The 23,487-nt window shown below is 34.8% G+C and overlaps 1 protein-coding gene across 1 annotated transcript in view; it reads left to right on the forward strand.

Annotated features, from left to right (window-relative positions):
- Positions 1–23,487, forward strand: part of LOC150095623 (serine/threonine-protein kinase unc-51-like) — a 393,781-nt gene that overhangs the window by 103,908 nt on the left and 266,386 nt on the right. Inside the window, exon 7 of the mRNA XM_090409927.1 lies at positions 5,516–5,712. Within this exon, the coding sequence (XP_090266053.1) occupies positions 5,516–5,712 (197 nt within the window). The remainder of the gene's footprint in view (positions 1–5,515; positions 5,713–23,487) is intronic.

Consider the following 23,487-nt stretch of genomic DNA (forward strand, 5'->3'; position numbering starts at 1 on the left):
CCATGGCATCTTTAGCCTGCAAAAAGCCTGATATTCTTTTCTGTTCCAGAGCGTACTTCTCTCCTGCTCAACTCCTGATGCTTTATAAAGCTTAAATCCATCCAACCCTAGAATGCTGTTCCCACATTTGGGTGGTGCAGCTAAAACTTCCCTCAGATTGCTTGATTGTATATAGAAGTGAGCAGTGGCATCATGTTCATTTAGGTTGGGTGTGCTGTTGAATGGCTTATGCAGTCTACACTACAAAATTCATGTCAATTTGACCATATGATCACATTTTTATTAATGTATGAAAGTTTTAAGAGTGCATAGCACATCAGCACTCATCTTAATTGGCCCAATGCAATTAATTGTAGGATAGCTTTGAGTACTTTATCAATTGATATAATTTTAAATATGGAAAGCATAAAGGGCAAATGAACAATGGCTGTGCTTCATGTTTGGCATTTATGTGAGAAGCACAAAGAGCTTATGCTTTGTGGTGAGATTAGATTAAAAAAAAAAAAAAAAAAATCAGCTAACGCCTTTTTATTCCCATATATGGGAGTAGGCGAGGCCATTTAGCCCTATCTAACTTTTGGAGACTGAGTGGGCAGTTCAATCTCCACTGGTACCCAATCAGAGACAGATGGCCCAAGGCTATCGCTAATTAAGCGGTACGCAGTGAAGAGAGACGGCTCAAATGTGCTGCCATCTCGTGGTCCCTAACCCTAACACAATATATATATTTTTTTAATGTCTGAAATAATGTGGATTCTAAGGTCGATTTTCTTGAGTTTACAGGACGAAAAACCCGAGTTTCCGGGAGGAAAAACCTGCTTGCCCGTGCCAGAGATCTACTAACTCGGGAACCAGTCGAAAAAAGGCTTAGAAAAATTTCCTCTAGTCGCCGACTAGACTCAAAACCAAGCCTTCCTTCATGCGGCCAAGCGCAGTGGTGAGATTAGATTATCATTGGCAAAACTAGAGTAAAAAAAAGAAAGGATAATTTGAATTTTGATTCAATTTTTAAATACGGCCATATAATATGCAAAGAAATCGGAAAAAGTAATCACTTGGTAAATTATTATTTTTCTGAATTAAACCAAAGAAAGGCTGAAATAACTTTTACTTATTTATTTATGCACAAGTTCCAACCTTCTTCAATTATAATCAATCATACAATCTGCAACAGCTCTGGTAGAAAACGGGACATTCAGTAGATCGTCAACACTGTTTCCCATTGTAAATATGGGCAAAAAAGTTATAAATTATATATAGAAAATTACTTGTCTATATTGGTGTCCCAAACATGTTAGTTCACACATGCAAAACAGATGAAACTCAGAAACCAAAAACAGCAACTCATGACAAATGACGATGTTTAATTAGATTGGTTCACACAATATCCAATCACAGCCACTGATTTCTGGGTGCTGTCATCTCAATGCACATCCTGCCTTCTGGTCGGTTTAAAACCATTGGAATGCTAAGAATTTAACCCTTCTTCATCTGTATATCTGTTCAAAGGGCTCAAAGGTGTCTGTATTTATGTGACCCCACACACTATTAATGTGAATGTAATGCAATGTTTGCATGTCAAAGTGTCCTCTTCATGAAGCATCAGTATATTGGGTTTAATTTTAGGAATGCAAAGCCAGGAAACAATTAGGGAAGTCTTTAACAGGAGTAAATGCAAAAATATGTGATATTGCTATTCTGTGGGTGTGCACTGCACATATACCATAACCTGAAAGTGAGCAGTTCACTTAATTGATGATCCTCCCTCACTGCCTCCCTCAATCCACTTTCCCATATATGCTCAGTTGCTGCATTATGTCTCTTCTGCAAGGTATTTTCATGGGCAGTGCTTCTTTGAACTGTCTACTACAATCCTTCCACTTTCCTGGACTTGTATATGAAAACTGGTAGATTCCAGACAACACCATCAACTCTAAAATCAACAGACCAACTTCTCATCTGCTGCCTTCATTTCCTATACCTCTGCTTTTTGGAACATGCTTCCCCACACTGTCTTCCCCAGTGATTACAACAACCTTCAGGCTTTCAAAAAGCACATCAGCACATTCCTCTCTTCCATCTCTCACTTACCCCCACACCCAGCACTGTCATGTCATAGGTCTTGGGACCTCGTGTGTGGGGCTGATATACAAAAAAAAAAAAAAAAAATCTCCATCTTTCTTTCTCTCTCTTTGGTTTGTTAAGTGTGCATGTGTTCTATGGCTGGCTTATGAAAGGGCACTGTCTCTTACAGTTTGATATAACACTTTTCTTAAAATTTGATTTAATAATATTATATTTACAGCTATTTGCCTGCTTCTGTTTAGGAGTGCCCCAGTTTAAATGCCATTGGCTCTTTTCTCACGGATTCTTAGGGCATTGTAGATGTATATTTATCAATAAATATATGTTGCATAGAGGACAAGAAATTTGCACATACCTTTTTCTGGGTGTTGTGGCTCTTCTACTTCTTTCTCATTGTCCAAACTACTGTGTGTGTGTGTGGGGGGGGATTTTGGCAAGTGGGAGAATTGAAATAACAAATGGAAAAAACCCGGGTTTTTTTGAATAACATATACATACATATATATTATAAGGGATGGGCGGAGCGTTTTTTATATTTATATGAGGTGGGAAAGGGTGAAAGGGGTTGAAAACAGCAACTGATTTTTAGAGGGGGGGGAGGGAACGGGGTTGACAGGGTGCGGTCCGTTTCGACTATTCTTGGTCGTCGCCTGAACACATGGAGGAAGTGGATGCTATGTCAGATTGGGTAGGTGCTTCTGCTTTTGAAGTGTTTGTGTTATCGCCTATTGGTCGGGCTTGTGACCTCAATTTTATGTTGTGTAGCTTCCAAACCTCGGAGATTATGTAGGGCCTGTGTACGTTGATAGAGTTCGTGTCACACTATGGCTATTATTTCTGATATTCTACGCATTGTTTCATTGTCTTGTCTCTCTACTATGATGGCCTTGTCAATCTGTGGGGTATGTTTTTGTTCAAGGGCGTGGACAGCTATTTCCGTTTTTCCTATGCTTTGTATTCGATTTTTCTTTTTGATGTTGCGTTTTTTAGTAGTTAAATGTTCTGGAATAGGGATGTTACAATTGTGGAAGTGTTCTTGTAGTCTTGCCCATAAAGACCTGATGGTGGAACCTGTGTAGGTGATATCACAGTCTTTTTGACAGGGAAATTTATAGACTACATTGTGATGTTCAAATATTTCTTTTTGTGTCTGAGATTTAGTAGGTTTTAGGAGATTTACCAATTTTTGGTTTGTGGTGAATACCAGTTTGTAGTCAGTATGTTTGAAGATGTATTTGTAGGCTTTGTATGTGTTTTGGGTGTATGGTAGTTTGATAATTTTTTGTGTAGGGAAGTTTATTTTGGTACTTGGGTTGTTTTGGCAGTTTTTGGCAGTCTTGTTTGCGTAATTTATTAGTTGTGTAGGATAGTTGCAATTTTCGAAGATCAAAAAGGGTCCCTAAACAGTTACAGCAACAGACTAAAATTCACCATAGAAACCGAACAGAACAAATCCATCAATTTCTTAAACTTGACACAAACCAGAATACACAACAAAATAGCCACAAAAGTATACCACAAACCCTCACATATCGAAACTACCTCCATTTCCACTCATACCATCCATATTCCGTTAAAAAATCGGTCATCTTATCACAATTCATAAATGCGTACAAATTTTCAACCAATCAGAGTAATCTAAATGCAGAAATAAAAAAACTAACACAGATCTTCGAAAATCGCAACTATCCTACACAACTAATAAATTCAATTCTCCCACTTGCCAAAATCCCCCCCCCCTCACACACAGTAGTTTGGACAATGCGAAAGAAGAAAAGCCACAACACCCAGAAAAAGGTATGTGCAAATTTCTTGTCCTCTATGCAACATATATTTATTGATAAATATACATCTACAATGCCCTAAGAATCCGTGAGAAAAGAGCCAATGGCATTTAAATTGGGGCACTCCTAAACAGAATCAGGCAAATAGCCGTAAATATAATAGTTTGTTAAGAGGAATAACATGGGAGTTTTCCCAGAAATAATATCCACCCTTGATTTATTACTTTTCATTACTTTGTTCATTGTTCAGATATTGAGCAAACTGTTATCAAAATGAAACTTTTAAATAAATTATATTTAGTCATGAAATCACAGAATTATTTAATTAAAAAATTTCTGTTCTATTGATATTACTTATATTTCAAATCCAATGGATGTTTAATACTTTTTATGTACTTAAAATACTGCAGAGATTTTTAGAAAGTGTGGATCGGCACAAGACGTTCATACTGTTCTTTTAGTTTATATAAAATAATGAAGTTTGCAGAAAATATCACAGATGTCTTTTTTTTGTTTCTCTTGTGAAATATTTTTTATTTTTTATTTTTCAAATATCTTCAAATATCACATTTCTTTAAGTTTTGATACCTATTGTTGAAAATTGTGTGCATTAATTCTTTCTTTACTGAGGAAGCAAAAGTAGTTTGCTCTCATGAATCTACAATGTTATAAACAATCCACTTGAACAAAAGTTCTTTTTAGGAAATGCAGCGTCATCTTTTATGAAAAAGTTCTCTTTCATTCCATCTACAAAGTTATATGAATTTTGATAATTTGTATTATCATCAAAGAATGATTGGAGACGGTGGAAACAGAAGGCCATCCCTGGAAGTTGTATATGGAGGATGTGAGCAAGAGAGAGATAAGGAAGTAGATTTTTTGTGTGGAAAGTGGCTGGAGATCAGAATGCATTTTCCAAAAGCGTTAAGAGTGCAGAGACAGTGAATGCATTTAAGTCATGGTATGATGAATTGTGTGTGAGAGAGTGGTACCATCTGCAATGAATCTTTTGACTCCATGGAGTCTCGTTGGTAATCATTATAATTATTACTATATTATGTGACACCTCCAGGGAGTCCACAGACTCATTGTAGGAGAGCACCTATTCTACAGTTCTCTTCCTCCACCAGTCCACCAACCTCAACTACTATCATCTACACCAATGCCATCTACTGCCCACCACCAGTACCACTAGTATTTTCACAGACAATCACAAACATCAATGACATAGTGGGATTCGAACCCACAGCCTTTAGGTTGGAGAGTGGATACTCTAACCACTTGGCCAACCAGGCCAGCTAATAATAAATGTTAGTTTATATATTCTTCTTACACCTCACATGAGGCAATAAGAAAGAAGATTTGCTTTATAATCCTTTAAATACATGTCAGAGTAATCAGGTGAAACACAGAATAGTTTATACTTTCAGCATTATCATTAGTTGATCTTAATCTTGGATTCCATCAGCTATCAACAGTGAGACATGCAATGGTACAGCAAATGTGTGTATATGCTGAAATAGTCAGTGTAGTGTAATATTGCATATCACATGTTATTATTAAAATTGATGAATTGTTATCAATGACATTGATAACATTGAAGCAGTAAGAACAACATAATGCTTTATTGTCTTTTCATCTTTTAGCTGGTGCAATGAGAGCATTAAACACCAAAGGTATAGTTCATCGTGATCTGAAACCCCAAAACATTTTGCTCTGTCATTCTGGAAAGCCAAATCCATCTCCTTGTGATATTACTTTGAAGATCGCAGACTTTGGTTTTGCACGATTTTTGGAAAATGGTGTTATGGCTGCTACGCTCTGTGGTTCTCCTATGTACATGGTACGTACTCTTCATTTCTTCAGTTTTATGAAAATTTGTGCTCTTCTAAACTACAAACATTTGGTAGGTTTGAGAGAAAGACACTTATTTGTAATTCATGTTTCACCAGCGTACTGCTTATTTGCAGTAAAACCTTGTCAAAATATTTGTATAGAATAAATATTTCTGCTGACCTGATTTACTCATGTCTGCAGAAATATTCTAATTGATGTCAAGAATCAGTATGACAGTCATATAGTTCCATGTAGATTACCAAACTAAATTACACACACACACACTCAGAGAGAGCGAGAGAGGGGTCAATGGACACCCATGGGCAAGGTGCATCATGCCTTGTAACAAGTCGTGTTTGTAGCCAGTATCAGTTGAAGGAATATGATACTCCAAAGTGAGAGCAACTATGTCCAGGTGAAATCATTGTAGGAAGGGAACTGACAGAGTTTGAAAGAGGCATTGTGATAGGATGCCATGCTGCAGTCCTATCTGTTTGGCAAATTGTTGACAAATTGGGCCATCCCAGATCAACAATCAGTCATACCATACTGAGATGGAAATGTAGGGAGTCAATTACAAGTGCTACCTGCAGTGGATGACCCACCACACTCACCAAACATGACTATAGGGTGTTAAGAAGGATAATATGTAAAAACCACCATTTGTCAGCTGACACGTTGAATGCAGAGTTCTGGACATTGACTGGAACATGAATTTGTGCAAAAACGTTTAGTACTGAAGCTGACAACATGGGTTTTCATGGTAGGGCTGCAACATGCAAGCACACTATTACCTGAACCAACATGCATAATTGTCTTCGTTGTGCAAAGAGCACATATAGCAGGATATGGATGCTTGGAAAACTGTGTTGTTGAGCTGTGAATCACGCTACACTCTATCAAGCATAAGAATGGGTGTGGTTGTGTTGGATACCCTGTGAATGTCTCTTATCAGAGTGCATAATACCAACTATGAAATTCAGAAGTGGAGTTGTGATGGCATGGCTCTGTTTTTCCTGGTTTGGTCTCGGACTTCTGTTTGTGGTACCATGAACATTGAACTCCGAGAGGCATCTGAACATTCTAGATAATGCAATGCTTCCTATTTTATGACATTTCTAATGGAACCGACCATTGTCTCTTTCAGCAAGACAATGCACTATGTCATAAGTCTGCTGCTGTAATTGCTGGTTTTTGAACATGAATGTCACCACACTTGACTGGTCTCCACAGAGCCATGATCTCAACCTTGTTGAACATCTGTGGGATGAACTGAACATCGGGCAAAGTCAAGGGACATCTGCCCCACAACAGTCCAGGATCTCGTTACATGCCTACAGGAAGAATGGTCCAAAATTCCCATTGATCACTATCATACACTTGTGGAAAGTATGTCCTGTAGGATTGCTGTAGTCATCGCAGCAAAAGGAGGTCCTACATCTTATTGACTTCTTTCCAAGCACTGTATATGTATTAGAAAAACAAGGCAAACAGAATATTCTGAATAATCATGAACTCTGAATTTCTTTCCTGTCCAATTTTTCTTTATTATGAATACAGCACGCATAATGAAAAACAATTAAAATATATTAATTCATTTGAATAGTAATAACTATTCATACTATCATTAATTGATTAAAATGCATTTATGTTTTTATTTATTTATTTTCTTTTATAGTCATAGCTCAGCCATTATGTCATTCTCATCTCTGCTCAGATTTTTTTAAACATTCTTTGTCACTCTTTCTGGGTTATTTGTCTCTGCAGCTACTACTAACTCTGATGCTTGTTTGTTCCTTCCACACATTCACATTTACTCTCTTTATTATGTTACTTGAAGAACATGCGTTATCCTTTTTATTTACTCACCTTTGATAATTGTATCTCTAAATGATGTCTTTCTAGCATTCTTTGACAGCTTTTCATTATGAGCATCCTTCATTATTACTTCATTATAGATTTCTTTCATTCTGAATTGCCACTGAGGACTTTTTAACTTCTATGCAAAATGAATATGTGATCCCAGTGAATTCTGAACTATATCTTAGACAGATTATTTTTATTGTTATGACACATATGCTATTAAATGAACCCTGTGTGAAAGAAGAGAATGCTGTTTTTCTTCTTTCACACAAATTGAACAAAAATATTCAAATACACACCACTAAATAAAATAGCAATCTAAACGAATTTATGAATTATACTATAGTATGAATGATTCATTTATGAAGTGAACAGAATTTTGAAATTCCATCAGAGATTACTTTGACTGCAGTCTGTTGTTTCTTGGTTGGCATGGCAGGACACGGAGGCAATCTCCCTGTTGCAAAATATTCTTCACATCAGCCAAATATATTAAATTGGTACTTTTTTTTCTCTAATTTCTCAAAATGCCAGCATTAATAACTGTTTGTTTACAAATGTGTGTAATCATCTATGTATTAGTTGATATTTTTTTATTTTTTGTTATTATTTATATTTACAACCTTTATTTAAGTTAAGGGATATTACATTCCATATTGTTTCATAGCCGAATAAGAAACTCAAAGAATTTCATGCCGAATATAGAAACTATATAAAGTTTGGCGAGTCCAAGCGTAAACAAATACCTGGATAGTGCAACACATAACCCATTTGGTAGTGAAGCCTTTGGCATATAATTAGTAATTTACAGCCATTTTTTCTTGTGAGTTATGCATGGCATAAGTAAGAGACATGATTTTAGTGATACCATTTTTTAGATATTGCAAAAAAGGCCTGCCTGAAAAATTAATTAAGCATTAATAACTTGTCATTGAAATATCATGAGAAAGGTTAAAAAAAAAGACGATTGGCTTCTCTTGTGAATACTTTTCGTTATCAGTTTTTGAAAACAGATATATAAAAATTGCGTAATAAAAGAGTACTCAGTTTAGAAGCATTTATGTATATTAATACAAAGATTTTGCCAGGTGTTTCAGTTGCTGGAATTTGTTATTAAATAGAAAAGTATCTGTATTTGTCAATAATGTGTCTGTATTGGTGATATTTAGTAATATCTAAATATCACCAATTTGTGCAAAGTAATTCTGTTTGGATTTACAAAATAAAAAACACAAACCTTTAAAAAACCACATAAACATAAATACAAAAAAATTACTTTAGTATCTTCTCTTTCATATTAGTCTCAGTGGTATGTTTACTAAAAACTGACACATACTCTAAAAAAACAGGACTTTGAAGATCTGCTCCTGAATGCGCTGAAAGACAAACTTAAAGTTTTCTTTTTTTTAAATAACGAAACCTGTGGGACGATCATCATTAAAAGAAACACACGTATAAACCAAGTGAAAATTATTTAATTGTAAATATTTCATCCTAAGTATCTTAGGACATCATCAGTACAGTATTTAAACAAAAATTAGGAATAACATACAGTTAGGGCGCATGATTACAATAGAATCTCATGAAAACGTGCATAACGTGCTAAAGTAGTACAAAAAAAAAAAAACGTTAATTATTTAACACAGTTTTGTATGATAATTTCCCATACTTTAGGAATAGTAAGAACGTCGTTGCGATTTAGGTTTGGTCTGTGTAGTAGGGCTTCAGAACTTTCTTTGTATAAACGTTCATGTTTAAATAAAGATCTGTGTAAAAGTTTAGCGTTTTCCCAATGGATCCTATGGTTTGGATTTTCAATTCCGTGTTGAGAGAGGCCAGATATCTGCGGTTTAAGAAGACGAATGTGGTCTTGATATTCCGAGATGTGTTTCTGAACAGACCTACCTGTCTGTCCAAAGTAAGATAATTTGCATGAGCATGGAATCTCATAAACACCAGGTAACATCAAGGGTGAGAGTTTGTCCTTAGGAGAAGGTAACGAGTTGTAAATTTGGTTGATAGGTTTGTAAGTAGTGGCAAAATTGTATTTCTTCATAATTTTAGAAAGACGTTCTGAGATGCCTTTAACGTAAGGTATGGGAATCCTATGCACTTCTTCCTGTCTGGTTTGATGTATGCAGAAGTGACTGATGATTTTTTGAGTTGTTTTGGGATTATATCCATTTAGGATGGCTGTATTTTTGATAACTCTTCTAATTCCTGGTTTAAAGATTCTTCAGAGGAGCAGAATTTGTGTGCTCTGGAAACTAGTGATTTAATAATGCCAGATTTCCGAGATGGATGATGAGCAGAAGAATTGTGAATGTAGCGACCTCAGAATGTAGGCTTGCGAAAGACATCATCAGTACAGTATTTTAACAAAAATTAGGAATAACATACAGTTAGGGTGCATGATTACAATAGAATCTCATGAAAACGTGCATAACGTGCTAAAGTAGTACAAAAAAAAAACCTATCAACCAAATTTACAACTTGTTACCTTCTCCTAAGGACAAACTCTCACCCTCGATGTTACCTGGTGTTTATGAGATTCCATGCTCATGCAAATTATCTTACTTCAGACAGACAGGTAGGTCTGTTCAGAAACGCATCTCGGAACATCAAGACCACATTTGTCTTCTTAAACCGCAGATATCTGGCCTCTCTCAACACGGAATTGAAAATCCAAACCATAGGATCCATTGGGAAAAGGCTAAACTTTTACATAGATCTTTATTTAAACATGAACGTTTATACAAAGAAAGTTCTGAAGCCCTACTACACAGACCAAAACTAAACCGCAACGACGTTCTTACTATTCCTAAAGTATGGGAAATTATCATACAAAACTGTGTTAAATAATTAACGTTTTCTCTTTTTTGTACTACTTTAGCACGTTATGCACGTTTTCATGAGATTCTATTGTAATCATGCGCCCTAACTGCATGTTATTCCTAATTTTTGTTTAAATACTGTACTGATGATGTCCTAAGATACTTAGGATGAAATATTTACAATTAAATAATTTTCACTGTGGTTTATACGTGTGTTTCTTTTAATGATGATCGCCCCACAGGTTTCGTTATTTAAAAAAGTTTTATTCCTTCACAGGGAAATGACAGCACAGAAGACAAACTTACTAGGAAAACCGCAACTAAAACAGGGTAAGCTACGAGCTAGAATATCTTTTTTAAAAAAGTGCAGACGTGATAATCTTATTCCAACCTTTACTAAGCTGAAAGAAACCATCAAATCTCAAGGCGCCCATAAAATCTATCAAAAAGCAAGTCATTCCTTACTACTCAATCAGTTACGAGTGTCTAAGCATGAACTAGCAACAAACATTTTAAATATTACAGAACTAGAAACAGATTTGTCAAATACGTTAAATCAAGAATTGCTACAATTAATTATAACTGTCTCAGAGAATTCGGGAAAAGCAATAGTGCTCTGCATATTAAATACCTGAATCTATTAAATGGATCAAAAAAGATCACTAACAAATTACCAACGGAAAAATGGGTAGTCAATTTATCTAACCGTCAACTAACAAAAGATGAATTAAATGTTCTAGCAAGAGGCCATAAATTTGCGATTTCACCAAAGTGTTTCCCATTTTTAGACTTTATACATAATATAGAAAGAAATATCAAGCATCTCTCCAGTATTGAAGCCAACAAACTTCGTTTCGAAGTAGCTAAAGTGATCTACAATGCCAAACCTTCAGAATTAAATATCCCACCGTCGGAATTGAAAGCTGTTATTTCCTTAAAACGTAACAAAAATTTAATCATTACTAGAGCTGATAAAGGAAATACCACTGTGGTTCTTGATACCAATTCATATGACCGAAAAATTAATTTACTTCTTCGAGATTGTAATACTTACTCCAAATTGGATTTTGATCCTACGAATCGTCAACTCAGAAAATTAAATAAGCTACTTAATGAAACTTCCTCCTTAGATGAAGAAACTATCAAAAAACTTAAGACATACCATGCAAGACCTCCTAGAATTTATGGCTTACCTAAGCTACACAAAACTAATGTTCCACTTAGACCTGTCGTAGACTGTATCGGCTGTCCAACGTACAAGTTATCAAGATTCTTATCTAACCTTCTCTGCCCTCACATAGGCCACTCAGTCTCTTCAATCAAAAATTCTACTGAGTTTCACACAAAAATTAAAGACATTCAACTATCAAAAACTGACTTGTTAATCAGCTTCGACATTGTCTCCCTCTTCACTAACATTCCCCATAAAGAAACAATAGAATTACTTACTCAAAAATTTCCGTCTGATATAGTTGAATTATTCAAGTTTGTTATTGCATCAGGTTACTTCACCTGGAAAGGTCAAATTTACAAGCAAGAGGAACAGCAATGGGATCTCCTTTATCACCAAACCTAGCAAATTTGTTTCTAGAACACCTTGAGGAAAAAATATTCACTTTTGAACCCAAACCAAAAATTTGGCTAAGATATGTCGATGACGTATTTGCAGTATGGAATCATCCCGAACCTGAATTACAACTGTTTCTAGATAAAATTAACCTTCTTCATCATCGCATCATCTTTACGTTAGAAAAAGAATCTCCACAGGGTATCTCTTTTTTGGATTTACACATCAAAAGAAAAGAAGACGGTTCCATCGCCACTTCCATCTTTCGCAAGCCTACATTCTCAGGTCGCTACATTCACAATTCATCTGCTCATCATCCATCTCAGAAATCTGGCATTATTAAATCACTAGTTTCCAGAGCACACAAATTCTGCTCCTCTGAAGAATCTTTAAACCAGGAATTAGAAGTTATCAAAAATACAGCCATCCTAAATGGATATAATCCCAAAACAACTCAAAAAATCATCAGTCACTTCTGCATACATCAAACCAGACAGGAAGAAGTGCATAGGATTCCCATACCTTACGTTAAAGGCATCTCAGAACGTCTTTCTAAAATTATGAAGAAATACAATTTTGCCACTACTTACAAACCTATCAACCAAATTTACAACTTGTTACCTTCTCTTAAGGACAAACTCTCACCCTTGATGTTACCTGGTGTTTATGAGATTCCATGCTCATGCAAATTATCTTACTTTGGACAGACAGGTAGGTCTGTTCAGAAACGCATCTCGGAACATCAAGACCACATTCGTCTTCTTAAACCGCAGATATCTGGCCTCTCTCAACACGGAATTGAAAATCCAAACAATAGGATCCATTGGGAAAAGGCTAAACTTTTACATAGATCTTTATTTAAACATGAACGTTTATACAAAGAAAGTTCTGAAGCCCTACTACACAGACCAAACCTAAACCGCAACGACGTTCTTACTATTCCTAAAGTATGGGAAATTATCATACAAAACTGTGTTAAATAATTAACGTTTTTTTTTTTTTTTTTTTTTTTTTTTTTTTTTTTTTTTTTTTGTTCTACTTTAGCACGTTTTCATGAGATTCTATTGTAATCATGTGCCCTAACTGTATGTTATTCCTAATTTTTGTTTAAATACTGTACTGATGATGTCCTAAGATACTTAGGATGAAATATTTACAATTAAATAATTTTCACTGTGGTTTATACGTGTTTCTTTTAATGAAAAACTTAAAGTTATCAGCAATACTATTCTAAAAAATGGTTACAGCCAAAACACTATTAACAAAATTCTCTACAAGACCTCAATAAAAAACAAAGATAAACCAGACTACAGTAAAACTATAACCATTCCTTACATTAAAGGGACATTAGATAAAATAAACAGAATACAACTTCAAAGCCACCAATAAACCTCCTGCAAAATTAAAAAGCTTACTCAACTCATCTGACCCACTCCCTCCCCTGGCCCACCCTGGAGTATACCATATTTATTGCACCTGTAATATACCATATATAGGGGAAACAGGATGCACAATTCCTATCAGACAAAAGGAACATAAACGACACATTAAATATAATAACTATGGTGAAGCTGGCCTTTCTGATCATGCCCTGAACACTTTACATAGCATTCTGGAAAAGTCAGTTGTTTACATCACACCAAAACATGGTGTGAACTCAAATTTAAGGAAGCCTGTGAAATTCTTATCAACCACCCCAATCTAAACAATAATGATGGTCTAAAAATTCCAAGCATATGGAAGGCACATATTCTACCCACAGAACCTTTCTCTCTAAGAGTTAACTATAAACAGGCCTGTAGATAATCCAGAATCCTAAATCTAAAATAACATTTGTAATGTTAAAAATAGGACATCATTGTTACTGTAAGAAAACTATCTATAACAAAGAATGTTTATCTCATGTTATCTTAAATAGAATTTAGCTTTGATGTAGTTTCTAATTAATTAATTAATTTGTAATTTTATCTGTAATTTTTTTTTTTTTCACTAGAGGTCATGCCAGTAGAATAACTGGTGATCAAATCATTGTTTCTTTAGCTTACTGTGTGAAATGTAACTCAGCTTGTCCTTGTATATTTGTATATACTCCAGATGATGACCTTATATGAAGGTCGAAACGTTGGGAAATTAAGAGTTATTAATAACACGGTTATAAAGTTCATAATTTCTAAAATGAGATCTTGAAGCTTGGACTGTTTGAGCATTGCAAGGTTTGTTGAATAGTAGGAGGAATGGAGCATGTTATCATTGGTACAGCTATAAATAGGGCTTGAAGTCTGTGAGAGATTGTTATTGCTGATATCCACTTATTCTGATACCCATCCTCATAGGTAATATAACAAGATCCTGAAGCACACTTTTGTATTGGTACAGAATGCCATCCATTAACCAATCAATGCAAGCAGTGAACAACAACATATTAAGAGAACCTGTCCACCCAGTTACAAGGACAGAAATTAAAGCACAAGATGACAGTTTACTGAGCTGCCCTCTAATGCAGATCCTATGCAATGCTTGTGAATGCCAAGTTCAATAACACAGGTTTTTCCATTCCTTTCCATGGCATGTCCATAGATAGTTAATATTGGCAAGGAGATGTGCTTTGATTGGCATCATCTTTTCATTGACTAAATGGTGTCTCAGGTGTTGAAGTTGACAGTTGATGGTGTTATTCATTATTTTAAAGAGCACTAGGGTGAGGGCAGTAGGTTGATAGTTTAATAGCAAATTTTTGTCTACTTTTTTGGAATGGGCTGAATATGGTTTTTCTTCCATGTTGAGGGATGGATGCCAACTGAATATAATCAAAATTAAACATTTACATAGGTGCCACAGTAGAAAATTTATAACTATTTATTTTATAGATATTTTGTCTTATTTATCATAAGCCATTATCATTGAGAGCAAGGAACAATGGTAAGGAATTTAAACAGTGCTGCACATGTGCCAAATCTGAATTCCTCTGTACAAGTAGTTGTATATTTATTAAGTTAAAACTATTGGGCTGAGATGATAATTAATTTAATTATTATAATATAATCTACTTAATACAATTGAGTATATCTGTTTTCCAAATTTTTGGGATGGTAAGGCAGTCATTACAATTAAAGTTTGGTCTACTTTCTTTGAATAGCCTTTCATATCTGCACTATAGAGATGTGTAAAAGCTTTGTGTTTTCCCATTGGATTCTATGGTTTGTATTTTCAGTTCTATGCTGTGCCAGAACCGATTTGTGTGGTTTGAGCCATATGTGGTCTTTGATGTTCAGAAATACATTTATAGATTGTTCTTCCTGTTTTCCCACAGTATGACAGATTGTATTAAAAAAATTTTTTTTTTGGCATATTCCAGGTGGCATCATTGTTGAGAGTTTGTCTTTTGGAGAGGGTAACATATTATGAATTTGGTGAATAGGTTTGAAGGTAGCGATAAGTTTGTATTTTTTATAATCTTTGCTTCTGCTCATTCAGAGATACATTTGTTGTAAGGTATGGGAGTCCTGCAGTGGCAAATTTTCCCTGCTTGCTGCACAAGCTCATTAATTGAGAAAGAAGTAATATTTATTTGTTAATAAACACATGCATTTATAAGCATTCCATTTAGGCTTTTATTTTTGTAGACAGAGGACGTTTTAAGCTTGCATTGCAATAATTGAGCTTTCTGTTGTGTATCGGAGGCTGATGCTAGTCAAGCTTCCTTGGCTTGCTCAGTTATTGAAGCATCCAGGGCCTCGCTTCAGCATTATGATTTCATACGGCACATAGCCATTTCCGCTCCCTCCACGTCATCTCACTCTGTTGCTTAAACACGGGGCCATATGCAATCAAAATAGCTCTAGACAGTGAACTTCAGCCAGCCTTTACAAGTGTGCGTGTTGCTTGGGAAAATTAAGTAACAACCAATTTTTTATGACGATGTTATTGACCAGTTCATAAAGAAGAACTGTAGGGTAGAATTTGTATTCAAGTACCTAAATTGAAAAAGATAAAATATCATTTGTAAAATAAATGTATTTGTATGATTAAATGTATATAAATTTCTAAATACAGGTAACCCTCGTATAATGCGGTACTTATATAGGTTATATCGAAACTGTTATATCGGTTTCGATATAACGTGGTCTAAAATTGTAGTAACCCTTGTTGAATGCGGTACTTATACAACAGGGTTCTGATAAAAACACGGTCTACAAATTGTAGTAACCCTTTATCTTTTCATATGTTTTTCACTGCACGACTTAAAAATCAAATTTTATCTTTGTTAAATTTGTGTCTGCCTGTATCCCGCATGTAATTATAAGTAGCAAATTTATATTAGGGGAAATACCCTTTAGCACGCATGTACCTCAGTTGTTTACCGTATAAAATGTTCATTGTTGAAAATTGTCCTTGTCTCTGCCAGGAAAGTGCATTAAAAACATAAGTGTATTAATCTCAAGCTGAGCACTTTATTTTCTGGTGAGTTACATACAATATGTAATGCTTGCTTTTTTGTGAAAAAATTATTTTTATAGTAATGGCCACAAACTGCATCGAAAGGGAAAAACCAACATTGAAAACAAAATTAATTTTTCTTGAAGAAAAATATTCAAAATCTTGGATCGGTTGAAAAATGGAGAAAAACCAGGAGTTTTGCATGGACTTTGAATTTAAATGAATGAACAGTTCGAACAATCAAACAAAATGAACATAAAATCTGAGAAAGTGTTTATTGCTGGGTCAACGATAAGTGCAAAGCTCGTTGCTCGTGTACGCGATATTCTAATGGAAAAATGGAGAAATCTCTAATGATTTCGATAGAAGATTGCACCTCAAAAGAAAATTCCTATGGATGGAAATCTTATTAAACAAAAAAGCTCTCAAAGTTTATAAACATTTCTAGTGCAGACCAGGTGTTCAATGCGGTTGAATCTGGGTTATATTGGAAAAAAATGCAAAAACGCACCTATGATAATTATGTGGCTATTATTGTTTGTTTTCTTAAGTTTAAATGTGTCAGGGTATGCTAGAATTCCTCTCCCTTATCCTTACTCAACTTCATTCGAAAATAGTTAGAAGTACCTATAAACACAGTAATTTATCTATCCTTGACCCCTCTGCTACTATAATCTGCCTTAGCTAAATCCTATCACTTCAGTGGCCGTTCCTTTGGTTGGTTATGAGTGCAAAGCTCAGCAGACAAAGAGTCTGTCTCGGGCTAGAGTCAAGCCTCTTTGAATGCAAAATCTGGTATTAACTCCCTTTCAGAATTAAGAAAAATTTGTTTGATAATGCTGTGCCATCTTATTTCCTATACAAGAGAGATCTCCTTGTTATGGAGTTAACACACAGACTATTTTATGATTCTAGAATCTAGCAAACAGCAATCCCAATTGCAAACCCTTAACAAACTTATTCTACATGCAGTCGTAGCCAAACCTCTGCATTTGAATTCGTACAGATTCTGATTTTAGTGAGTGGTGCACTGATTTTAGAGATCAGGCAACTTTATAAGGTAAAGAAAACATGAATGTTTATTCATTCTTTAGCTCGATATACATTAATCAAAGGTTCACTAAACTAAACTGAATTGCACTTGCACGTAACAATTATTAACTAGACAAAATAGAACTACAATCAATACATCACATTAAGAGACAATATCAAATTTAAGTTGTCCTGCTTCTACTCATGTAACACAATTAAACTAGCGATTATCTCATTCATCTAAGGCTAACCGACAATGGCATACCTCAACAATTCAATGTCAAACTCTACTACTACTATGCACTTTTAGAGTTACAGTAATTTATCGATAGGTTAAGAACTAGAGTCCTGTTACTAATTATCAAGTCCTATCACATAATATATTAGCACTTTTCTGCACTTCCACTTAGTTCAGAACGAACAATGGAACTAGAAAGATTTTACATTACCGACCATCTGGTTCATGCTGGCATCTTCTCCCGATCAGTCCTTTGTGAGCACGTGGTTTGTTACCTCATTCTACGGCCTGTTGTCTTCAGATATGAACCTCTAGTGACTACGTTCACGAATTGCCCTCTTGCCAATGTGGGTGAGACTGCTCTGCCTGGACAGGTCCTCGTGTTTCGGCATTAAGCTTCGGTTTCGCTGACTGTCTAGCTGTACCGTAGATATGCCTAGACTGGACCGCCACCTGGTCGCTTAGCCGCCACTAACCATCATCCTTCCCGACTGCTCGTGCCACTTCTACCGGTACTCGATAGCCAAAGGGAGATGAAGAGAATAAAAGAGCCTTGAGCCCATGCTACTAAGCTTCTTATACCTCCACGTTTTTCTGCTCTCACCCTACATCACTGATTCCGCTCAGCACATAAGTCCCTTGCACTCGGTACTATCTTCTCCACATGGATGTCTCGCGTACACCTCGGAACCTCGAGACTTCCTCGGACTATGTCTTTAAGCCGATTATTTCAATGTGAACTTTGATCTAACTTTTCCTGTTCTAATATAATTCTCACAAAAATCTGATTCCTTTTGGTTTTTATACTTTTATACATAGGACAGTTAACAATATAGCAAAACACAGGAATTTACAAAACAAAGGACTAATACGTTATTTACAATTTCATTTATACCTACATACAAGTACTTCTTTAGGAAAATTTAATTGTTATCCTGGTTAAATCCCGAATGAAATGTTCTGTGACAATTTAGACCTTTCATTCAAGATTTAACACCTATATTGCGAAAAATGAAAGATCAGCTCCTGGATTCAAAGTTTCCAAAGATAGAATTACTCTACTGTTTTGTAGTAATGCATCTGGTGATTAAATGACAAAACTAGTGTTTATTAGGCAATCCTCAAATCCTCGTGTTATGATAGATTAATATATGCACACTTTTATTTTGCCTAAAACATTTATGCATTATGTGCAATGAAGTTTAAGTACAATTTATAATTTTTATACTTTTATACTATTTATTTGTTTCATAGTTTATATTATTATTATTATTATCGTGTAACACCTCCAGTGAGTTCAAACACTCATCGAGGGAGGGCATCTACTCTATAACTCTCTGTCTCCACTCCACTAAGCCCAACTACCTTCATCAACAACAATGCCATCTACCGCCGACCACCAACACTAGTATTTTCACAGACAATCACAAACATCCATGCCCATGTTGGAATTTGAACCCACAGCCTTTTGGCTGGAGAGCAGATACGCTAACCACTCGGCCAACCAGGCTGGCAATTATATGTTTTCTTAACTTACACGAATTACCTGAATTAAATAAAAATATATTTTTTGTTGGATATGTCATTGTTGTTTATATAATTAAAAAAAAATAACGATTTCAGAACATAACCCTACTTTTTCTATGTGAGCTCAAACTCACATAACATGATTTATATAACATGGCATTCCTGCAGAACCTAACATCCACATTATACGATCTGTACGTAGTTTTAAATGGTCAGTAGTTCATTATTCCGCTAATCAGACTTCAATCATACCTCTCATTTCCTGAATGATAACAAGAGCATGCGTGAATTTCAAGACCAGCATTCGCCCCCGGAGTCCTGTGGAGTTCTACTGCTTCTCTTGAATGTTGTTGCGGAGTGGTGTTAAATAATTTTTGTATATTTCTTGGGTTGAATTCATATAGTAAGCGGTTTGTTTAATTGTTTCTAATTCCTGTTTGAGCAACTCTTCATCATCATCATCAAATTCCTGACATGTACCCTCAAGGGGCGTACAGGATATTATGATAGTACTTCATGAAGAACTTACATCATTACTAGCTTCTTAACAACAATTTTCCTCCAAATCAATCTGTAATCTTTCAAGACTCCAACATTGTCAGATCTTGTATTTCTGTCTTATAAAGCACTTTCTACTGTATCAATCCATCTATATCTTGGTCTTCCACTGGGTCTTTTTTTTCCTGCCAACCCTGTCAAAGAACACTTGTTTTGTTAATCTTTCCTCTCCCATTCTGTTTAAGTGACCATACCACATGAGATTAGCTCTGCTTAAACATTCCTAGATACTAACAATGTTAATTTCTTCCCTAATATCCTTGTTTTTAATATGATATTACCATTGATGCCAGCAGTTCACTTCGCTAAACTTTCTCAGGACTCTCATATCTATGGTCTCTAGTCAAGTGTTTTATTTCGAACCCAGCTCTAAGATCCATAAGTTAAAATTGGTTTGAACACTGTCTTGTATACAGCTAATTTAGTGTTTTGACTAATTTCTTCTCTTATTCCATATAAATTTATTCGGTTGACTTCTTATCATACCGGCTTTGTTGATTCTGTTGTCTGTTTTCATATTTAATTTGCCGTCTTCACTAAAAATTGTGTCTAAGTAGCTGAAATGCTTTACTTGTTCTTATTGGTTCTCCATTCACAATGCATTTGATATTTTCAATTTTTCTGTCTATTTTCATTATCTGTGTCTTGTTATTGCTGATTTTCACATCAAACCTATCACAACAGTTATTCAATTTAGTCTGGGATTCTTGCAGACTTGTACTGGATTTATTTAAAATTATAACATCATCAGCATAAAGTAAAGAGCTGAGATTAACATCTCCAATTTTGATATTATATTTAATACCACTTTCCTTCATAATGTGATCCATATAGATAATGAATAAAAGAGGGGATAATATGCATCATATTATCCCCTCTTCCTGTACTTTCTTCAATTCTAACTGCTGACTTACAACTCAAATAAAGACTAAATATTGCTTGATTGTCTGTTTCCATTGACACCATATAACAGTAGTGTTTCGAATAGCTTTTCTCTTGGCACCTTCTCATATGTCTTTTGCATCTGTACATAACTTAAATACAGATCTTTGTTATATTCTCACAATTTCTCTAATATTTATCACAAAGTAAAAATCTGATCCCAACAGCTTCGATTTGGATTGAATCCAGCTTATTTCTTTTTACCAAGCTTCCCTCCACAATCCTTCTCATCCATTTCTCAAGTATACATGGTAAGATTCATACTTGTATAAATCTTACCAGGAATGCTCAGTAGGGAAATACCTCTGTAATTCTCAGATTCAGTTTTATTTCCCTGTTAAATGTGGTACTATGAGAGCTCCACTCCAATCATCTGAATTTCGTTCTTCTATCCAGGCCTTCTGAACTATGCAATGCAGCCATTGCAAGACTTTTATACCTCCATACTTGAGCATTTCTTGTCGAATATCATCTACTTCTGCTGCCATCCCACATTTCAGGCTTTTGATGTCTTTTTTCTACTTCAAGTATAGATTTGCATGCCTGTTGAGTGTTTTTTTACTACTGTGCTATAACTGATTCTTTCATTTAGCAATTTTTTTTCTTTTTCTCATATCTTTTTTTCAATTTTCATGTCACCTTTGTCATCTTTAATTCCTTTTACAGCATTCTTTCCTCCATTTCTGTGCTTTTTCAACAACTTCCAGAATATTTTGTCACATTCCTGATATTTATTTTCTATGCTCTTGCCAAAGTTTTCCCATATCTTTTGTTTAGCTAGTTTCACACAGTGTTTAGCTTTCTTACATTTGTCTAAGAGCACAAGCTGACTTATTTGCCAGCTTGTAGATTTTTGTATATCTGACAATAATTTTTCCTACTCTGCTATTTAGATCCCCAACAAGGACCAACTTTTCCTTTTTCATTGTGTCAGGTGCTTTCTCTGAAGCAATCTACGTTTTTGAAGACGATTATCCTGCCTAGTCAACACTCCTGGTTTGTTACATTTAGCGAACCAACGTGTGGCTGTTCTGTCAAAATTTATTTAAGAAATTTCAAATAATTTAAATTTTTATTATCGTAAAAGAACCACACATGCCCGTATCGTTACAGGGGCGCTTAGATAGAAATTGCATGCGGGTAGCAAAGACCCTAGCGCCAGCACTGCTCATAGCCTTAGTTACTTCATCATTTGTTTGTTTGTAACCACCTAACCCATCTAATAGGCTGAGTTGGCATATGCTTCAACAAGAAAGACAGAGTCCCTCTATAATAGCAATATCCACTAAAATGAAACAACTTGATTTCTAACATAATTTATTTTTTTAACAGATATAGTAGCAGTATTACAACAATACAGCACATTACCTCTTAGAAATCGTGTCTGGACAATTCATCGCATGGAAAATTCTTTACAAGAAAATTTGAAACCATGTTTCATGTCATTCCCATATATGAAAAAAATAAATAAATAAAAAAAAAAAAAATTAAGAATGATTTATTATTTTGATTATACTTAGTGTTGTGAAATTTTTTATTATGCATAAAGTTGTTAATATTCTTTCTTACTACAGGCTGTGTAGATGAAATATTAATTGTTACAAAACTGGGATAGGACGGTTAGGGAGAAAGAGCACAATATTTAGGGATAATAGTTATATCCAACTAATATTTATAGTTAACTATTTATATATTCCCATTATTCTTATTAACTATTCTATTAATAGTTAGAATAGTTATTAGAGAGAACAAAATATTTAAGAATAGTTAGGGCAAAATATTTAAGGATAATGATTCTTCTAACCGTTTACTATTTTTCTGTTCTGCACATTTAGACATCCATCCAGCTGTGATATATTTTTTATATGAACTAATTCAGAAGGCGATGTGTTTCAGTTATTGCATATACGTGCATTTTGAAAATCACTGCACTTTTCCTGCAGTAAAGACATCTTGCATGCTGTTATTGTTTGCAGAGCTAGTTTAAGATCATAGGTGCAATTTTGAGTAAAGATATTAAAGAAAATGATAAAATTGCGTAAATGCTATCATAATGATGTAAATCTGCTGCTTCAATACTAGTCTTTACCTTTTCTTCCACTAGTATTTTATGACACTAAGAAATTTAAAATTTTATATTTAGTCTTTTTTACTGAAAAAAAAAAATATAGATGGATGCTCGCAAAGTGAAATACGTAACTAATTACTTCTCTTTGAACTGTTCAAAAGTAAACTGTAATCAGAAATATCATGTCATTGACAACCGACTCGACCGGCTAACAACCTCAGCTACGCAGATGATATAGTATTAATAGACTAATTTTTAGCCAAGGAGCAACAACACTTTGACAAACTATGCCAAGCTGCAAAAATATTTGGATTGACAGTTAAATGAAATGAAACCAAAATACTCACAAATATAGTACAAGGTTCCATCATTACAGAACACACCAAGCTTTAAAAATAAGTAGACTTCCAATACTTAGGCTCAAATATAAATAATAGTGTAAATGACATATTATTAAGAAAATATAAACTCAACACAGGAATCTGAGAAATATATCAAATCAACCCTCATTACCTTGGAAACAAAAATTAGGCTTCACAAAGCAACCTCTCAGGCTATCTTCTTGTATCGTGGAGAAACATCAGTTTCACCCAAAAAGCAATAAAAACTATTAATAGCTTTAATACAACCTGTTTAAGACTCTTACTCGGTTACTCTTGGAAGGATTATATTCATAATTTCAGTATTTTAGAAGAGGCAAACCAAAAACCCTTGAT

This window comes from Typopeltis vanoorti, chromosome 20 (genome assembly GCF_054136105.1).
Source record: "Typopeltis vanoorti isolate ZY-2024b chromosome 20, IOZ_Tvanoo_1.0, whole genome shotgun sequence".
In the NCBI taxonomy this organism is placed as follows: Eukaryota; Metazoa; Arthropoda; class Arachnida; order Uropygi; family Thelyphonidae; genus Typopeltis; species Typopeltis vanoorti.